General features: G+C 33.4%; 2 protein-coding genes across 2 annotated transcripts; both read right to left on the bottom strand.

Moving 5' to 3' along the window:
- Positions 1–922: 922 nt before the first annotated feature.
- LOC116133697 lies at positions 923–4358 on the bottom strand. Its single transcript, XM_031419380.1, has 5 exons — positions 4054–4358; positions 2278–2641; positions 1742–1812; positions 1384–1482; positions 923–1274 (listed from the first exon to the last, which is right to left on the bottom strand). Exons 1-5 carry the CDS (start codon positions 4273–4275, stop codon positions 1182–1184), a joined length of 849 nt encoding a protein of 282 aa, XP_031275240.1. The 5' UTR covers positions 4276–4358; the 3' UTR covers positions 923–1181.
- A 1651-nt stretch (positions 4359–6009) lies between these two features.
- On the bottom strand, positions 6010–12627 carry LOC116133715 (DEAD-box ATP-dependent RNA helicase 51-like). The gene is made up of 12 exons (XM_031419408.1): positions 12158–12627; positions 11246–11431; positions 10468–10653; positions 10265–10351; positions 9519–9560; positions 9198–9269; positions 8804–9103; positions 7483–7521; positions 7272–7376; positions 6983–7051; positions 6774–6899; positions 6010–6376 (listed from the first exon to the last, which is right to left on the bottom strand). The coding sequence occupies exons 1-12, from the start codon at positions 12524–12526 to the stop codon at positions 6194–6196; spliced, it is 1764 nt and encodes a 587-aa protein (XP_031275268.1). The 5' UTR covers positions 12527–12627; the 3' UTR covers positions 6010–6193.
- Positions 12628–14792: the final 2165 nt, after the last annotated feature.

Genomic DNA, 14792 nt, shown 5'->3' with positions numbered 1-14792 from the left:
GAACAATAATACATATTTACAAAGAAATCTTACAAAGATTTCATATAAAGTGAGGTGAAAAAATGAATGGAAGAGTGAAATAAAAAGTCAAACTTATTAAATTACTCTTCCATTTTTTTTGACACATCAATTTGTATAGAGCTCTTGTAAAATTCTTTTGTAAGTGTAGTATTACTCAAAGAGAAGGGGAGGAGGTAAAAGACGGAGGAAAAGAAAGAAAGAGAAGGGAGAGAGAAGAAGAAGATAAGTGAGAGACGAGAAAAATGAATAAAAAATATGATAAAAAAAATTAGGGATTAATTGATTAATTTAAAATAATGGATGTAAAATTACTATATGCCCTTACTTAACAGATTTATTACAGAGTTAGACAGAAAGTGAATATTTGTCATTTTCAAAACTTTAAGTATCAATTGTCGTTATGACAAACTATGGGTAGATGCATGTCGTTTGCCATATAATTGGTTAGATTTAGTATCTTTGTTTATTGGATTCATTGAATTTTCTAACTCATAAGAGATTTGTCGAACGATCAGGTCTGTGATTTGTTTTCAAAAGATAAGATTTTAAGTCCTATAATGGACATCTATATGACTATTATTGGCCATTGTTTCTCAAGGGCTCTAGTTTTGAACTAAAAAATAAATTTAAACCTCCTTATAACAAAGAAACTATTTTTCACTTGAAAATTGAAGTGACAACAAGTCATTAAAATCATATTTATGTTGTTATATGGAATTTTCAACTGAAAGAATTTTCTGCTGTTTTTCAAAACGAAAATGGAAAACCCGAAATGAAAACGATGACCATCAATGCACAAATACCCTTCAAAATGATGTTCTTGATCAAATGCAACAAGATCACACAATAAATTACATGAATATGATCAATTTACATGAAATTATGAAAAATAAAATAAGAATATGGCTAATTTGGGCGATTCAATTGTATTTACTTTTGGAAAAGCCAAAATTGCATTTATAAATATCCCAAGAACTCTCTAAAGAACTAGTACATATGAAGACTCAACATAAAATGTCACAAAAGCCAGCAACATTATGTTGTATACACAGAACCAAGTTATAAGAGATCCTCAAAACTTTTCCCTTAAAAGTAACTAAATATTCACAATATAGTGTTTGTGTTTCGGCACTCACTGGTTACTAAGTATGATTCTGACTCTACTTTTGCTGCTCAAGCTTCTCAATCAAGGCCTTCTTTTCGTCCTCTGATAGAGAATTGAATGTGAAGACAGATTTGTCACCTATGTCATCCTTGAAAGTAATTGAGAAAGCATTAGAAGCTGTGGAATCTTTATATAAGAAATTAAACTAAACTGCCAGAAGATCACTAGTTTCAAAATTTGATTGATAAATAATGTACCTTAATGGGCTGCGTAAACTTCCTTCCGGCAAATATGACAAGTAGTGCCATCCAAGAACCAAGAAGAGTAAGTTTTACTCCATCATCCATCAAACCAGTCTGCATATTTCAGGTGAAGCTCATCAAGGTCGACATAAATAGAGTTTAAAAGCTAGGGAGAGAAGCCACTTGAGTTTTGATCAAATCATATTCAATAAGTTTCAATGGTTAGCAAGAAATTATGAGTCTTTAACCCACTACATTGATATGAACTTTGAAGTTGTTGGATAAAACATAAAGTTGGCCAAATTCATCTAGGAATGCATTCAAAATATTGCAGAATTTGATAATTATATCGACAGAGTTGCAAGAACTGTACCAGGTGACCCAGAAGTACTGTCGGTATAATGAATGTAAGAATTCCCGCTTCTAGCTTTCCGTAGCAGAGGCCTGTTCGGGAGATTCAAGAATTCAGTTTGGAAATTAATCATAGATTACAAAATCAGCCAAAACATTCAACTGGGAAAAAGTATGCATCATGCTAGTATTTGTAAATTTGAAAGGCTAAATTATATGCTAACAGGTAATGGCCAGATGATTGAAGATTTACTTTCAGAGTATAAAATCATGACCTATCTGATTAGAAGGCACAGATTCTTTTCATAAGTTAACGTACATATGATAAGTGATACCATCAACAATCTCCTGGCAAATTAAGCATATATATTTACTGTCACCTTTTTTCGCCTCTATAATTCTCACTCAATACAACTTACTAAAACAAATGAGATTATTTCCCTTTCCCTGGTTCTCATTAAAAGAAAGGATTAATCTCAACATTGTAAAATCATTCATTAATCAGTACATATCCTAATTAAACAAGCAAAAGATGCATATTAACGAATGGGATTTTACCTTCTTTAAAGACAAGTCCAGTTAGAGCAGCAAAGAGAGGACCGACAAACCAGACAGCAGTTGGGTTATCTATAACATATTGTACCAAATTTTCGCCAGTTGGTCGAGCGAGTGCTGTGTATGTTGCCAAAGATCCAACAACACCAAGTGCCCAGAATGCTTGAAGGGTGCGCTTAATCTCAGTCACATAGATGTGAATCAAAACTAATGATAGGCCTAGCCCGCCAGCTCCCAGCGTGTAAAACAAGTCGAGATTTTGCTTGATTATTTCACTCAACAATAAGTCAGCAGGTAAGAAGGCAGCTGATGCTGCAGCCACAAATGATGCAGCAGCAGTTACTAGTCCTGACCGATACAAAATCACCTGCACAAGAAGAAAAATATACTAAAACTCCCAACAGAACACGCAAAGGAAACTGAAGTGAGGCCTATGAGATGTTGCACAGTGAGCAAACACATGTCAAACTGTAAAAAGTGCTTTTGAGTCAATTTTGTAGAGTTCAGCTGAAATGGTTTTCAAATAAAAAAGAATTTGAAAAGTTGCTTTGTCACAAGTAAATTTTACTTAAGAAAAACACTTGAGGTTCCTTTCGAAGAATATTTTCTACAAAGAACTTTTAGTATTTTATAGAAATCACTAGAAGCACTTTCTACAAAAATACTCCCCAATGCACCTAGATTGTATTGTCACTTGAAAGCTGTGTACTAGAAGTATACCCTAAGGCCCTAGTTGTTTCATGGGACTATTTCTTGTCCGGCACTAATACATGGGACTAAGGCTTAGTCCCATGTGCACTGCCCTTTATGACTTGACTGACTAAAGTCAATAGTCTAAGAACTGACTCCTAAATTCATCCCCTAGAACAAAAAATTAGTCCTATCCTATCATACACACCATGAATTTGGGACTAAAATTTTGTCCCATGTATTAGTAGTGGACTAAGAATAGTCCCATAAAACAAATATGATCTTTGAGTTATAGAAACAGTAACAATTCGACAGGGTAATAATCTAACCTTAACTATATTGCTTACTCACATAAGACATTGCAAATTTAAAATTTAAGCATCCAGTTACTTAAACATAAAATCTGTTCATTACATCTACTACAGATGCGAATGGGATTTCTTTGGTAGAAAACATTGGAGTGTTGCTTCCAGAAAAGCACTTACTAAGTGAATCTTAAAATCACAATTCAAAGAGCATTTTAAAACACCATTTCATAATAATTCTTTTCAATTCTTTTATGTGTTTCTCATCTAAAAAGTCCTTTTTAAGAAACACTTAATTATTAGCTGTCCAAAACTCAAGTTTTCCACTGCCTAACACCTATCAATTAGAAGCGCATTTCCAAAAATATAGTTCAACTAGACAACTACTTCTTGAAAAACCGCTTCATAACTGTTCTTTTTCCAGCATCAGTGTTTTTCTTACATAAAAAAAAACCCTTTTTAAGAAACACTTCATAAATACTTTGTCCTAAAATCACTTTTCACTGTCTAATATCTTTGACTTAAAAGTGCTTTTCCTTAAACAGAAACACTTCCAAGTGCTTGATTCAAAAAAGAAAACCTACAAGTGTTTCTCCAAGTAGTGAGACACTTGAAGACTTACTCTCTGTTTCTATCTCAATAATGCATCCCAGCCGAACAAAATTGACACAAAACCACCAAAATTCAACTACTTGAAAAGCGCTTTTAATGGCCTCAAAAGCGCTTCCAAAACACACTACTCTATACCACACAACAACAACAACAAAAACAAAAACAAAATTACCTCTCTCACATCGGAGGATTCAACAGTCCAAGGGCCGTAAACACCATTATAAACCGTCTGATCAAAAGAGCCCTGAGAGCTTTCACCAACGGCTTTGCACTTCAAACTTCTATTGCTTTTAATCAAAACTCTTTTTGAGGGCAAAGAAAAGGAGCAGCTTGAAGAGGGTTTGATGAATTTCGGAGGAGTCAGCAAGGCCGTGGATAGCACGCGCGATGCCATTCTAAGTTTTGTGGTGTGGAAGTAGTTAGAAAATCTAGATTCTTTCAGTTCAGGTTATTGTTTGTCCGTTAAAGCGAGTATAAAGCTTTTATTTACGCTATCCAGATATTTTTGTTTTTGCTTTTTTTAATAGGATAAAATGTTTTCTGAAAATATAAAAATAAAATTTGAAAGACTAAAAACCTTTAATTAAAATATCATTTCGAGATTTGAATGAATTAAATAGTCATAAAATTTAAAATGTTTTACTAGATGACCACTTGGTTAAGTGATATAAGTTTATCTTTTCCCAATTTTTTCAATTTCTAGTCTTCAGTTTTCTAATTATTTATTGTTTTTGAAGGAATAAAACCATGAAGAAACATCTCATGCATGCAAGCTTAGAAGAGGATTAATAACCTCTCTTCAATGGAAATCTTAGCGACTAGGTTTCATATTTCAATATACATACATTTATCGATCTTATAGTATATAGAGTTTGTGTATGTGTTTTTTATTGATTAACTTTTTGCTGTGTTTAACTAAATGTTCATATATATAAAATTTACCCAATTTTCACTCAACAAATATGAGTAAACGATATTATAAATATTTAAATATCAATTAAAATTTAGAATAAAAATTCAGGCATGAGCATGGGCTTTGAGAGAGAGACGCAAAAAGAAGGGGAGGAGGGAAAAGACGGAGAAGAAAGGAAAGAAAGAGAAGGGAAAAGAAGGAGAAGAAAAGGAAAAAAGAGAAGGGGAGGAGGGAAAAGAGGGAGAACTGGAGAAGAAAGGGAAGAAAGAGAAGGGAAAAGAGGGAGAAGAAAAGTAAAAAAGGAGAAGGGGAGGAGGGAAAAGAGGGAGAACTGAGAAGGAAAAAAGAGAACAATAATACTATATTTACAAAGAAATCTTACAAAGATTTCCATATAAAGTGAGGTGACAAAAAATGAATGGAAGAGTGAAATAAAAAGTCAAACTTATTAAATTCACTCTTCCATTTATTTTTTGACACATCACTTTGTATAGAGATCTTTGTAAAATTTCTTTGTAAGTGTAGTATTACTCAAAAGAGAAGGGGAGGAGGTAAAAGACGGAGAAAAAGAAAGAAAGAGAAGGGAGAGATGAAGAAGAAGATAAGTGAGAGACGAGAAAAATGAAATAAAAAAATATGATAAAAAAATTTAGGGATTAATTGATTAATTTAAAATTAATGGATGTAAAATTACTATATTGCCCTTACTTAAACAGATTTTATTAACAGAGTTAGACAGAAAGTGAATATTTGTCATTTTCAAACCTTTTAAGTATCAAATTGTCGTTATGACAAACTATGGGTAGATGCATGTCGTTTGACCATATAATTATTGTTATATTTGTAACTTATTACAAATTTGTTCACATTGTAACTCCTATAATATTAGTTTTATGATTATTGATTATAGGTTTTCAAATCTTTTATAGTTTTATATATATAATATACTTTTGATTATTTCAATTTCTTTGTTAACTATAATTCATCACATACAAAACTGAGAATAACGGTCACTTCATACAAATATGAGTATTTTTTTTTTTTTTTTTTGAACATCTATTACTGGTTTTGTATTATTTCCATAAAGTAATATTATTATTTCATTTTCACACAAATCATTTGAGAAAATCAAAAGCAGAAGCCAGAAGACAAACTCAAATCTATAATTTCATGGTAGGAATAGAGATCACCAAAATTTAAATTAAAAAATGCTGGACTAATTTAAATTAAAGTCTTATCTGTTTAACATTAACATCGTTACATTAAGTTACAGATTTCAAATCTAATGAACAAATATTAATTTTGTGTGAGGCCACAAGTCACAATTAGTAAATTGTAAAACACAAAACTCTTGCAAAATTTCTGCAGATCAATGTGGGATTTGCCAACACAAATTCTGCTAATACCTTACAAACTGACGTTTATTGTCTTCGCCTCCCTGCCTTCCATAAGGATTGCTTTCACTAAATCCATTTCGGCTTCCTTCAACTTTACGCGATTTCTTTCTAAACTTGGACGCGCTGCTGTCTATGCTCAGATTAACCTTTGGAGGTGACGAGAAACAAAATGACGCAGCTACAGCCTGCTCAAATAAACAAAAAAAACTTGCAATTATACCACAGTAACAACATTGTATAATTTTCAATGGTAAGCCAACATATCTTATCCTGTAATAACGATAACAACAACGACAATAACAACAAAGAAACATATGTTGATTGCTCAGCATTAAATCTTAAAGCAGTGAAATTAAGCCACGCAGCAACAGAATAGCAACAGGCAAATAATCTTTTTTCTAATTTATTATTTTCATCCCTAAATTTGTTGCGTTTACATGTGGTTTCTTGTCACCAATTTCTGAAAAATGCATGATTGCCAAACTATTATAGCACCATTCAAAAATCTTCATATTCCTAAGCACCACATAAAAGAAGGCTTAACACGATCTGTTGATTATTAGAAAAGGTGTGGACTAATACCTGCAGATCAAGCCGGTGAACATTGAAGATATCTTTCATAGAGTGTGAATTATATGCCAGTATGTAAGATCGATATGCATCTTTAGCTGACTTGTTCAAATAATAGTTGTTGGCAACTAATTTCTCCTGCATAAATTTAAATAGTGAAAGCTAAGTTTCCCTGCACTTAAAATAACTTAATCATGAAAACTGAGGAAGTGGAAAATTACCAAATGTGACTGCACATTTGCCAGCTTCTTGTGATCAAATTCATACTCTTTAACAGGGACTTTTGCCGCCTAAAAGTAAACACAATTATGAGGTTCAGAAAAAAGTTGCTTATTGTGTCCTTCAAACCAAAAGGTTCATCAGTAACTTTTTTCATATGAAACATGCTGCAAAAGCACAACTTAAGGAAATTGGTTCACTATTTTCTAAAGTGGCACTTAGATCATCAGTTAGCAGTTATCCCAATCAGATTTAGCTCTATGACCAAAGTTCTAAAATTAATATACTTAACTTCAGATAACGAAGAAATTGTAACTCTTCTGGAATCAGGAAAAGCAATGCATTTCCTTTTGCACCTTCTCCACGAGCAGTTCGACCAACCCTATGAATGTATTCCTGCAAGAAGAAACCAGAATTTATATGTTACAAAGCAGTATGACCAGCAATGAAACAAGACCAAGATTAACTAGAAAGAAATTAAAACAAAAAGAATTGTTGAGACCTTGGGTTCATCAGGAGGATCATACTGCACAATCCAGTCCTGCAAGAGTAAAAGAGAAAAAAGATTGTCAACAATTGTAGTCATCAATCTAAATTTCATAACATATTTCAACCAGCACGGTGCCATGGCCATACAATTACTAGAAGAAATAGCTGTAACCGATATTTCTTAAAAATCTATATTAAATTTTCTTCTAAGCTCCGAAAAAATCATGTTGGTTTGTATCTTGTTTCAATCTATATCATCTCCACATTGCCTTCTGGTTGGTAATCACCATCTCTTTTGGAGTATGCTAATAACTGCCACTACAAATTGGATATTGCATTGCCATTTAAGCAATTATATACTTTACACAGCCATAGTCTCAAATATTTTATAATGATAATTAAATGAATATATTGACTAAGTTAAGCAAATATTTTAACCAAAGAATTAATATAAATTACGCATCACGATTTTAAGAAACCAAGGAAAAAAAAGGGACAACTACAATTTAGAGCACTATTAATGTAACGAAGGCAATATACTGAGGTATACAAACAGAAATTCAATGCATAGACAAGAACCTTTATTGAGAGATCATAAAAATCATAAAAGCAAATATTCTGTCCCAGCTACAAAATACTTGAGAAAAAACAACCATAGAAGATTGAAAAGGCTCAAATTAGATAACAGATACATGGGATCCTTGACATTCTTTCCTATATAACATTAGGCCTTAGTTCCTTGTCTTCTATGTGAAGCCGCAAGCTTTCTATATTTTCAGTTTTCTCAAGTTCAATGGATGCAAAATACTTTAGTAAATTTTGGATTTTCTGGACGTAAGCGGCAGGATTGTGGCTATAAGCCATAGATTCCAGTAATAGGTCAATTATTGTATCTAAGTTATATTAAATTGCCATTTCCTAGTCAGCTTAGGAAATTCTGGAGTCCATATATATCAATGTAATGCTTGCAATTCTGAATATTTTTTATACATGATATGTAACTCTAAAGCTCTTTTAAATATGTGTAACAAGATCCTAACCCTAGGTATAAATCCAAGAGATCTTAGGTGTAATGTGGAAAGAATTCCAATTGGTAAACCTACAATTTATCATTCTTCTTACTTTCATTGTTTGCAAGTTGTTTCAGTGTCTATCAGCCCTAATCCAATTTAGTGTTATCACAGGGAAGCGCTAAGTCAACAGCCCTGAAATTGTCTCTGGTAAATTCCTAGGTTACCATTTAGTTAACAACAAAATACAATCACGCAATCAGATTATGTATCCTATATCAGATTTATTGGTGTTAACTGTTATATCCTCCATCACAAACATACCACGGCAGGAATATCAAGTCCACGAGCCGCTACATCAGTACAAAGCAAGATGCCCTTGTCAGCTTTGCAGAAGTCAAAGAAGGTAGAGGTTCGCTTCTGTTGCTTTTGTTTTCCATGGATATCAAAGCAATCCACCTGAATGTATCTGAGAAGTTCTGAATGAAATTTGACTGAATTACATGATGAGAAGAAGACCATCACTTTCTTTGACTGATTCCTCTTCAGAAATGAATATAAAAGGACAAATCTTTTGGCACTCGGCACAACACAATAGCCTTGTTGCAATCCTTCATTGGTAACCTATAATAACCAGCATTTAGTCAGCTTTAAATGGCAAGTGTATGCATGTGCATTTATGGTTGTTTGAAGGATCACAATTCAACTCCAAATCTACCTTATTTCGTCCATCATCAACATCAATATAAACAGGGGTTGTCTGAAATGACAGGCGGGCAAGATCCTCAACCTGAAGGTTCCATAGAATATAAGCAACTCATGAGAATTTAAGCACCGAAATAGAGAACCTTAGGATTTCACACTGAAGATTAAAAAAGAATATAATCTATTTGACTATTGAAATATACAAATATCCAAGTAAAAAATAAAGTTGCCAAAACATTAGATTACAAACACAGCCCAAAATTGAACACAGTGACAGGCCGTGAAACCAATGAAAAGAAAAACATTATCTATAGTATTAGGTTAAAGCACAAACCTTCTTAGTTTGAGTGGCTGAAAATAAAGCAGTTTGCCTATCCTGCAAATTTAAGAAGGAACTCAATAAGCTCAAAGGCCTCATATATTACAAATACAAAGCCTAAATGCAATTATAACAAAGAAAGAATTCATGAATATAAGCATATTAAAGCACAGTCACCAACTGAACCCAAAGTTTCTTATGGTTAAACTGCTTAAATTACAAACAAGATGCAGAAATATCCCAAAAGTTAAAGCTATCATGAAAGCAGCAACACTTTATCATAAAATACACCATACGAGGTAATGACTTAAGTAAAGATTGACAAAGCACAGTTTTTGCCTGATATTTGAATTCAAATGACTTAACTTTTCTGAACCACTGATATTTGAATGAGTATCACTTCCAATAAAAAGATAATTACAAGGAAGAAGCTTAGTTGCCAGAAGATATTACTGTGACACAAAACATAGTATTTGCCTATGCACCATTTATTGTAAGAGTGCTCAATTAAATTACATCACCTGTGCTGCTATAATCATCTAGAAATATGTCTACTCACCCTAAGCATATACCATTCTTTTGGAAATTACAATCCAACACGTATATAATCTCAAGCATATTATTATCTTTAGTCTTGCTCACTACTATGTTCTCAGAAAAAGCCCTAAAGACAGTTCAATAACAACTGGACATTTTATACATAAGCTTTAAGTTTAAGGCACTTTATAATTGACAATATAGATGAACACCGCGTGATCTACCTTCTTTGGTAGAAGCTTCATAATTTGTTTCATTTCTTCCTCAAAGTTCGCTTCCAATATCCTATCAGCTTCATCAATCATCAAGCACTGCAAGTCCAAGAAATTACTTTGATAAGTTTGTGTACAAAAATATAGATACACATATTTATGCCAAAATCACCAAGTTAAGTTCCAAGAGAAAATATTGAATTCTGTCATGTGACCTTCAGGTTCTTGTATATGAACCCCTTGGTGTTCTGAAGATGGTCAAGAAGTCGACCAGGTGTTGCTACTAACAAATTTACTCCTTTTACAATCCTTTCTGCTTCTCCTCTTCTAGCTGAACCACCAATAACCAAGCCAACAGTCTGGGAGTGGTACTTGAGAAGATCCTTTGCCACAGCATGAGTCTGAAATATTTAAAATTAAATCAGTTCTAAATAGATAGTTAGAGTTTAAAAGGGAACACAGATACATAAGAAGTTCTGAAACAGGGATAAGAATTGCCCAACTTAAGTCCCTTATCAACATTTTAGGTTGTTAAATTTCAAAATGCATAGATATGCAAAAAGGAACAAGAGTTTCAACCAAATATTAGTTTTTGCCATTTCAGCCTGTTGATTTTGTCGTTTACAGGGAACTTTGCCCCATTTTCTTCGACGTACACAGAGAATTTTTATTCAGATACAGTCGGAAAAAGACTAACATTCTTCAAGAGCCAAGTTTTTATTTTCTATCATTGACAAAGGATACAGAAGATAAGCATTCTACACTGAAATACTCATTTTAATTCAGCATTTTCCTTTTTTTCCAGGACCCTATTCTAAATATAACAAATTTAAAATATTTGATATTTTTTGCACCATAATGGTAGTGACATTATAGTAAGCTTTGAAAAGCTTTGATCGGATTATAATAGAGAAAAAAATATTAAAAAGGAGATACACGTGTTAAGAAATTGTTAAAGTTTATAATATGTAAAAAAAGATCACAGATTTTCACCTGAATGGCAAGCTCTCTAGTGGGGCAGATGACAATAACACCTGTACCATTCCGAGGGGCAAATTGAGCATGATACAACAACTCCACTGCAGGTATTAGAAAAGCAAGAGTTTTCCCTGAACCAGTCCTTGCAGCTCCAAGCACATCTTTGCCAACCATAAGTGGCGGAATCGCTCTAGCTTGAATCTACATTTGTTACAACAGGTAAACTGTTAGCAACATGATATATAAACTCTCAGCATTCACAATCATAATAACATAGCAGTCAAAAAGATCTTCACAACAATACTATGAAAATTATACATTCCTCCTCAAAATGTCTTTGCAAGTTTTATACTAGAAATCCTACCATGCCGAATAAACATCATAATATGTGACAAAAAGAAAGGCCATTCAACTATTAGATAAATCAAATAAGCACCCTCTAAAACAAGCATCTATTTACTTATCATGAAATGGATTTAGTGAATCCACTGAATTTCATCAAGCATCTTAGGATGGACATTGAATAATGACACAAAAATAAAACAATTTTAGTAACGATTCCACGTCGAGTTTCCTGAATTAAAAATTACAAAAATCCATATTAAGAACTCCCAAAATTGCAATCAAATAGTTGTTCACAAAGCCTAATGTCCTAGCATTAGCATTAAATCTTTGGTAGTAAAGAGAACTATATCCAAATCCAATTAAACCCAGAAACTAAATTCACAATTCTCCAACAAATAACCTGACCACAAAATTAATCATAATCATCAAGAACCTCCAATTAAACCCAGAAACTAAATTCACAATTCTCCAACAAATAACCTGACCACAAAACTAATCATAATCATCAAGAACCTCAAATTAAAGCTTAAACAGGTTTAAACTTTACAAAAAAATATACAATGAAAATGAAAATAAGCAGACCTGAGTCATAAACTGAAAACCCATCTCCTGAATGGCTCTAAAAGTATGCTGGGACAGCCCCAGGGACTCAAACGACGTCGTACTCATAATCCCACCCCCACTCTTCACTTTCACTTTCTTCTCTTCTTCTTCTTCTTCCTCATTGCCCTTCTTTTTCCGCTCACCCTTTTCCTTCTTATTCTTCTTACTCTTCACAGATTCCTCTGCCTCTCTCTCCTCAACCTCTTCAATCTCTTCACTTTGTTCTCGTTGCTCTTCATCGTCAGAGATGTCGGCGGCTTGTTCCTGCTCGGCGACTGTTGCTTCAGTTGCCTTGCTTCGACTGCGCTTCCGTTTTCTCGTCAATTTCTTCATCTCGTCGTTTGCCATGGTCGCGAAGTATCAAAACCCAAACCCTAGCCACCGACGGTGTGCAATAAAGGGTTTTAACGAAGCTGGTCAAAGAGGGTTTTATGTTTTAATGAAGATATAAAGGTGGTGATTTTTGATATTAAGTTTAGAGGGTAATTTTCATATTAAATGGGTCTAAAAAGATTTTTTTCTTAATTACAAAAAGTAACGATTTAAGCCAAATAACTGATTAAAGGAACAGAGAGGTAAAAAGGGGCGAAGCCGAACGACTTACACCTACCCAAGGTTTGGCGAAACAACATTGGTATACAAAAAGTTTAAAAACGACAAACAAATACCTTCCATCATGTTCTATTAGTGATTTCCGTTTGCTAATAATGAAAAAACTAGAATATGCTTTCAGAAATATTAGTCTATTTTTTAATTCTTTAGACCCTTTAAGTTTTTAATTTCACAAATACCTTAGAAAAAAGTTAAAAATTAACAAAAACACCCCTGCCCACTCGTACTTGCCAGATTCCGACAGCCGCCGCCGATGGTAGCCGGAATCTGTCACAATGGTCTAAATCACCATCGAAAATAGCCAGTAATTCATCGATCTGGCCTTTTTCGGTCAGATCCGACCGAAAAAGACTAGATCTGGCCTGAAAGTGACGACCAAAGAAATGGACGTTGTTGACTGTCAATGACGGCCAAATCTTGGCCATCGTTGACAGACAACGACGGCCAAATCTTTGGTCGTTGCTGATGGCCAAAGATGGAGTGTTGCTACCGTCGGGGGCCAGATATGGCTACGACACAGATCCGACGGATCTGTGTCGTAACGCAATTTTTCAGTCAGATTCCAGTGGTGGTGGCCAGAATCTGGCACTGCGGGTGGTGGGGGTGTTTTTGTATATTAGGGTGTTTAGTTAAATTAGCAAACCTAGGGGGTTTTTTAAAATTTTTAAAAAACTAAAATATCAAACTTCAAGGGCATTCTAGTCTTTTCACCATTAGCAAATGGAAATCACTAACAACATATGACGAAAGGTACCTGTTTATCATTTTCAAACTTTTTGGGTATCCCTTGGGTATGTGTAGCCGTTTCCCTGGTAAAAAGGTGAATTTAATAATGGGGGATATTGATTAATTAGATAAGACTAAAAATCATGAGTAGATCTATTAGCACCCGGAGCATCACTTTTAAATAAATTTTATGATAACAAATTTATTTCTATAATATAATATATTGTATTGTTTAATGATATTATGTTTTTAGGATTATTTGTAAGGACTTTTTTTAAGGTTTAATTTTTTATGAACTTTCAATTTAATTATTTAAAATTTATATAGGATAAGTGAATGGAATGCAGTATTAACTCTTTTACAATATTAAAAAAAAATGGAGTAAAGAATATTTATGGAATTTATGGAGTGCCGTAAGAAAAATGTTTAATTTTAAAAATTTGAAACAAGGCGTCTTAAGAAATAAGGATTCCTCAGTCCATTAATGGATTTGTCGATACCCAATTTTGTATTGGGCCAATGAGTTAAACAAGCCCATTAAACCGAAAACATTCAAAAGCCACATTTATTCAACCAGGTGAATCCAAAATTGTTTATGGGAAATCGGATGAAAAAGCAAAGAGTAGCATATACACAAAAAGACAACACACTTTATTCATCACTATCACCGGACATACCAAAGTAAAAACCCACCACAACAATTCTACAAATCACAACATGAAATTTAGTACAACACACCAATGAAGCACAATCTAATTAATCCTTTATTCAATGCAAATCTAGCATTTCAAACCTTATTATCAAAACACACACTTCAGTTTAAAGCTTCAACATTCAAATATTATAAAACTTCACATAGCTTCAGCACAACACCATTTAACTCTGAATTTGAAGATGTAGATTCCAATGGTTTTAGTTGTTCACCATCATTATCTTTGGACAACATTGGGTGCATCTACCTTGAAGATGTGCACAAGTACAACAGCGGTGCTATCGAGTATTCCCACATTAACCAACTCCTCGATGACTGAGTGGTTTGATATGACTCTCGGGTGTATTACTCAAGAGATACTAAGTTCGAGCTCTTTCTCAATTGTTAATAGGGGTGGTAATTGGAGTTCTTATTCATCTGATAGTTCCAGGATCTTGAGAAATTAATTGAGGTGCGCGTAAGCTAACCTAAACATCTTTGATCATTAAAAAAAAAAAAAAAAAAAGTATTCCCACATTGTTGACCATAATTTATCATCATCACTATCATACAACATTTTGAGCA

The sequence above is a fragment of the Pistacia vera genome, unplaced genomic scaffold (assembly GCF_008641045.1).
Source record: "Pistacia vera cultivar Batoury unplaced genomic scaffold, PisVer_v2 Contig272, whole genome shotgun sequence".
NCBI lineage: Eukaryota > Viridiplantae > Streptophyta > Magnoliopsida > Sapindales > Anacardiaceae > Pistacia > Pistacia vera.
The sequence above is the reverse complement of the archived record's forward strand: the minus strand, read 5'-3'. Positions and strand labels throughout refer to the sequence as shown.

Coding starts and splice junctions, on each gene's coding strand:
- LOC116133697 (XM_031419380.1), bottom strand. CDS start 4,275: ATGGCATCGCGCGTGCTATCCACGGCCTTGCTGACTCCTCCGAAATTC. Junction 1,813..2,277: donor TGGACTTGTCTTTAAAGAAG/GTAAAATCCCAT, acceptor TCTCCCGAACAG/GCCTCTGCTACGGAAAGCTA. Junction 1,483..1,741: donor CAGTACTTCTGGGTCACCTG/GTACAGTTCTTG, acceptor TGAAATATGCAG/ACTGGTTTGATGGATGATGG.
- LOC116133715 (XM_031419408.1), bottom strand. CDS start 12,526: ATGGCAAACGACGAGATGAAGAAATTGACGAGAAAACGGAAGCGCAGT. Junction 9,104..9,197: donor TTGATGATGGACGAAATAAG/GTAGATTTGGAG, acceptor TGGTTATTATAG/GTTACCAATGAAGGATTGCA. Junction 7,522..8,803: donor GACTTGATATTCCTGCCGTG/GTATGTTTGTGA, acceptor TTACTCTTGCAG/GACTGGATTGTGCAGTATGA.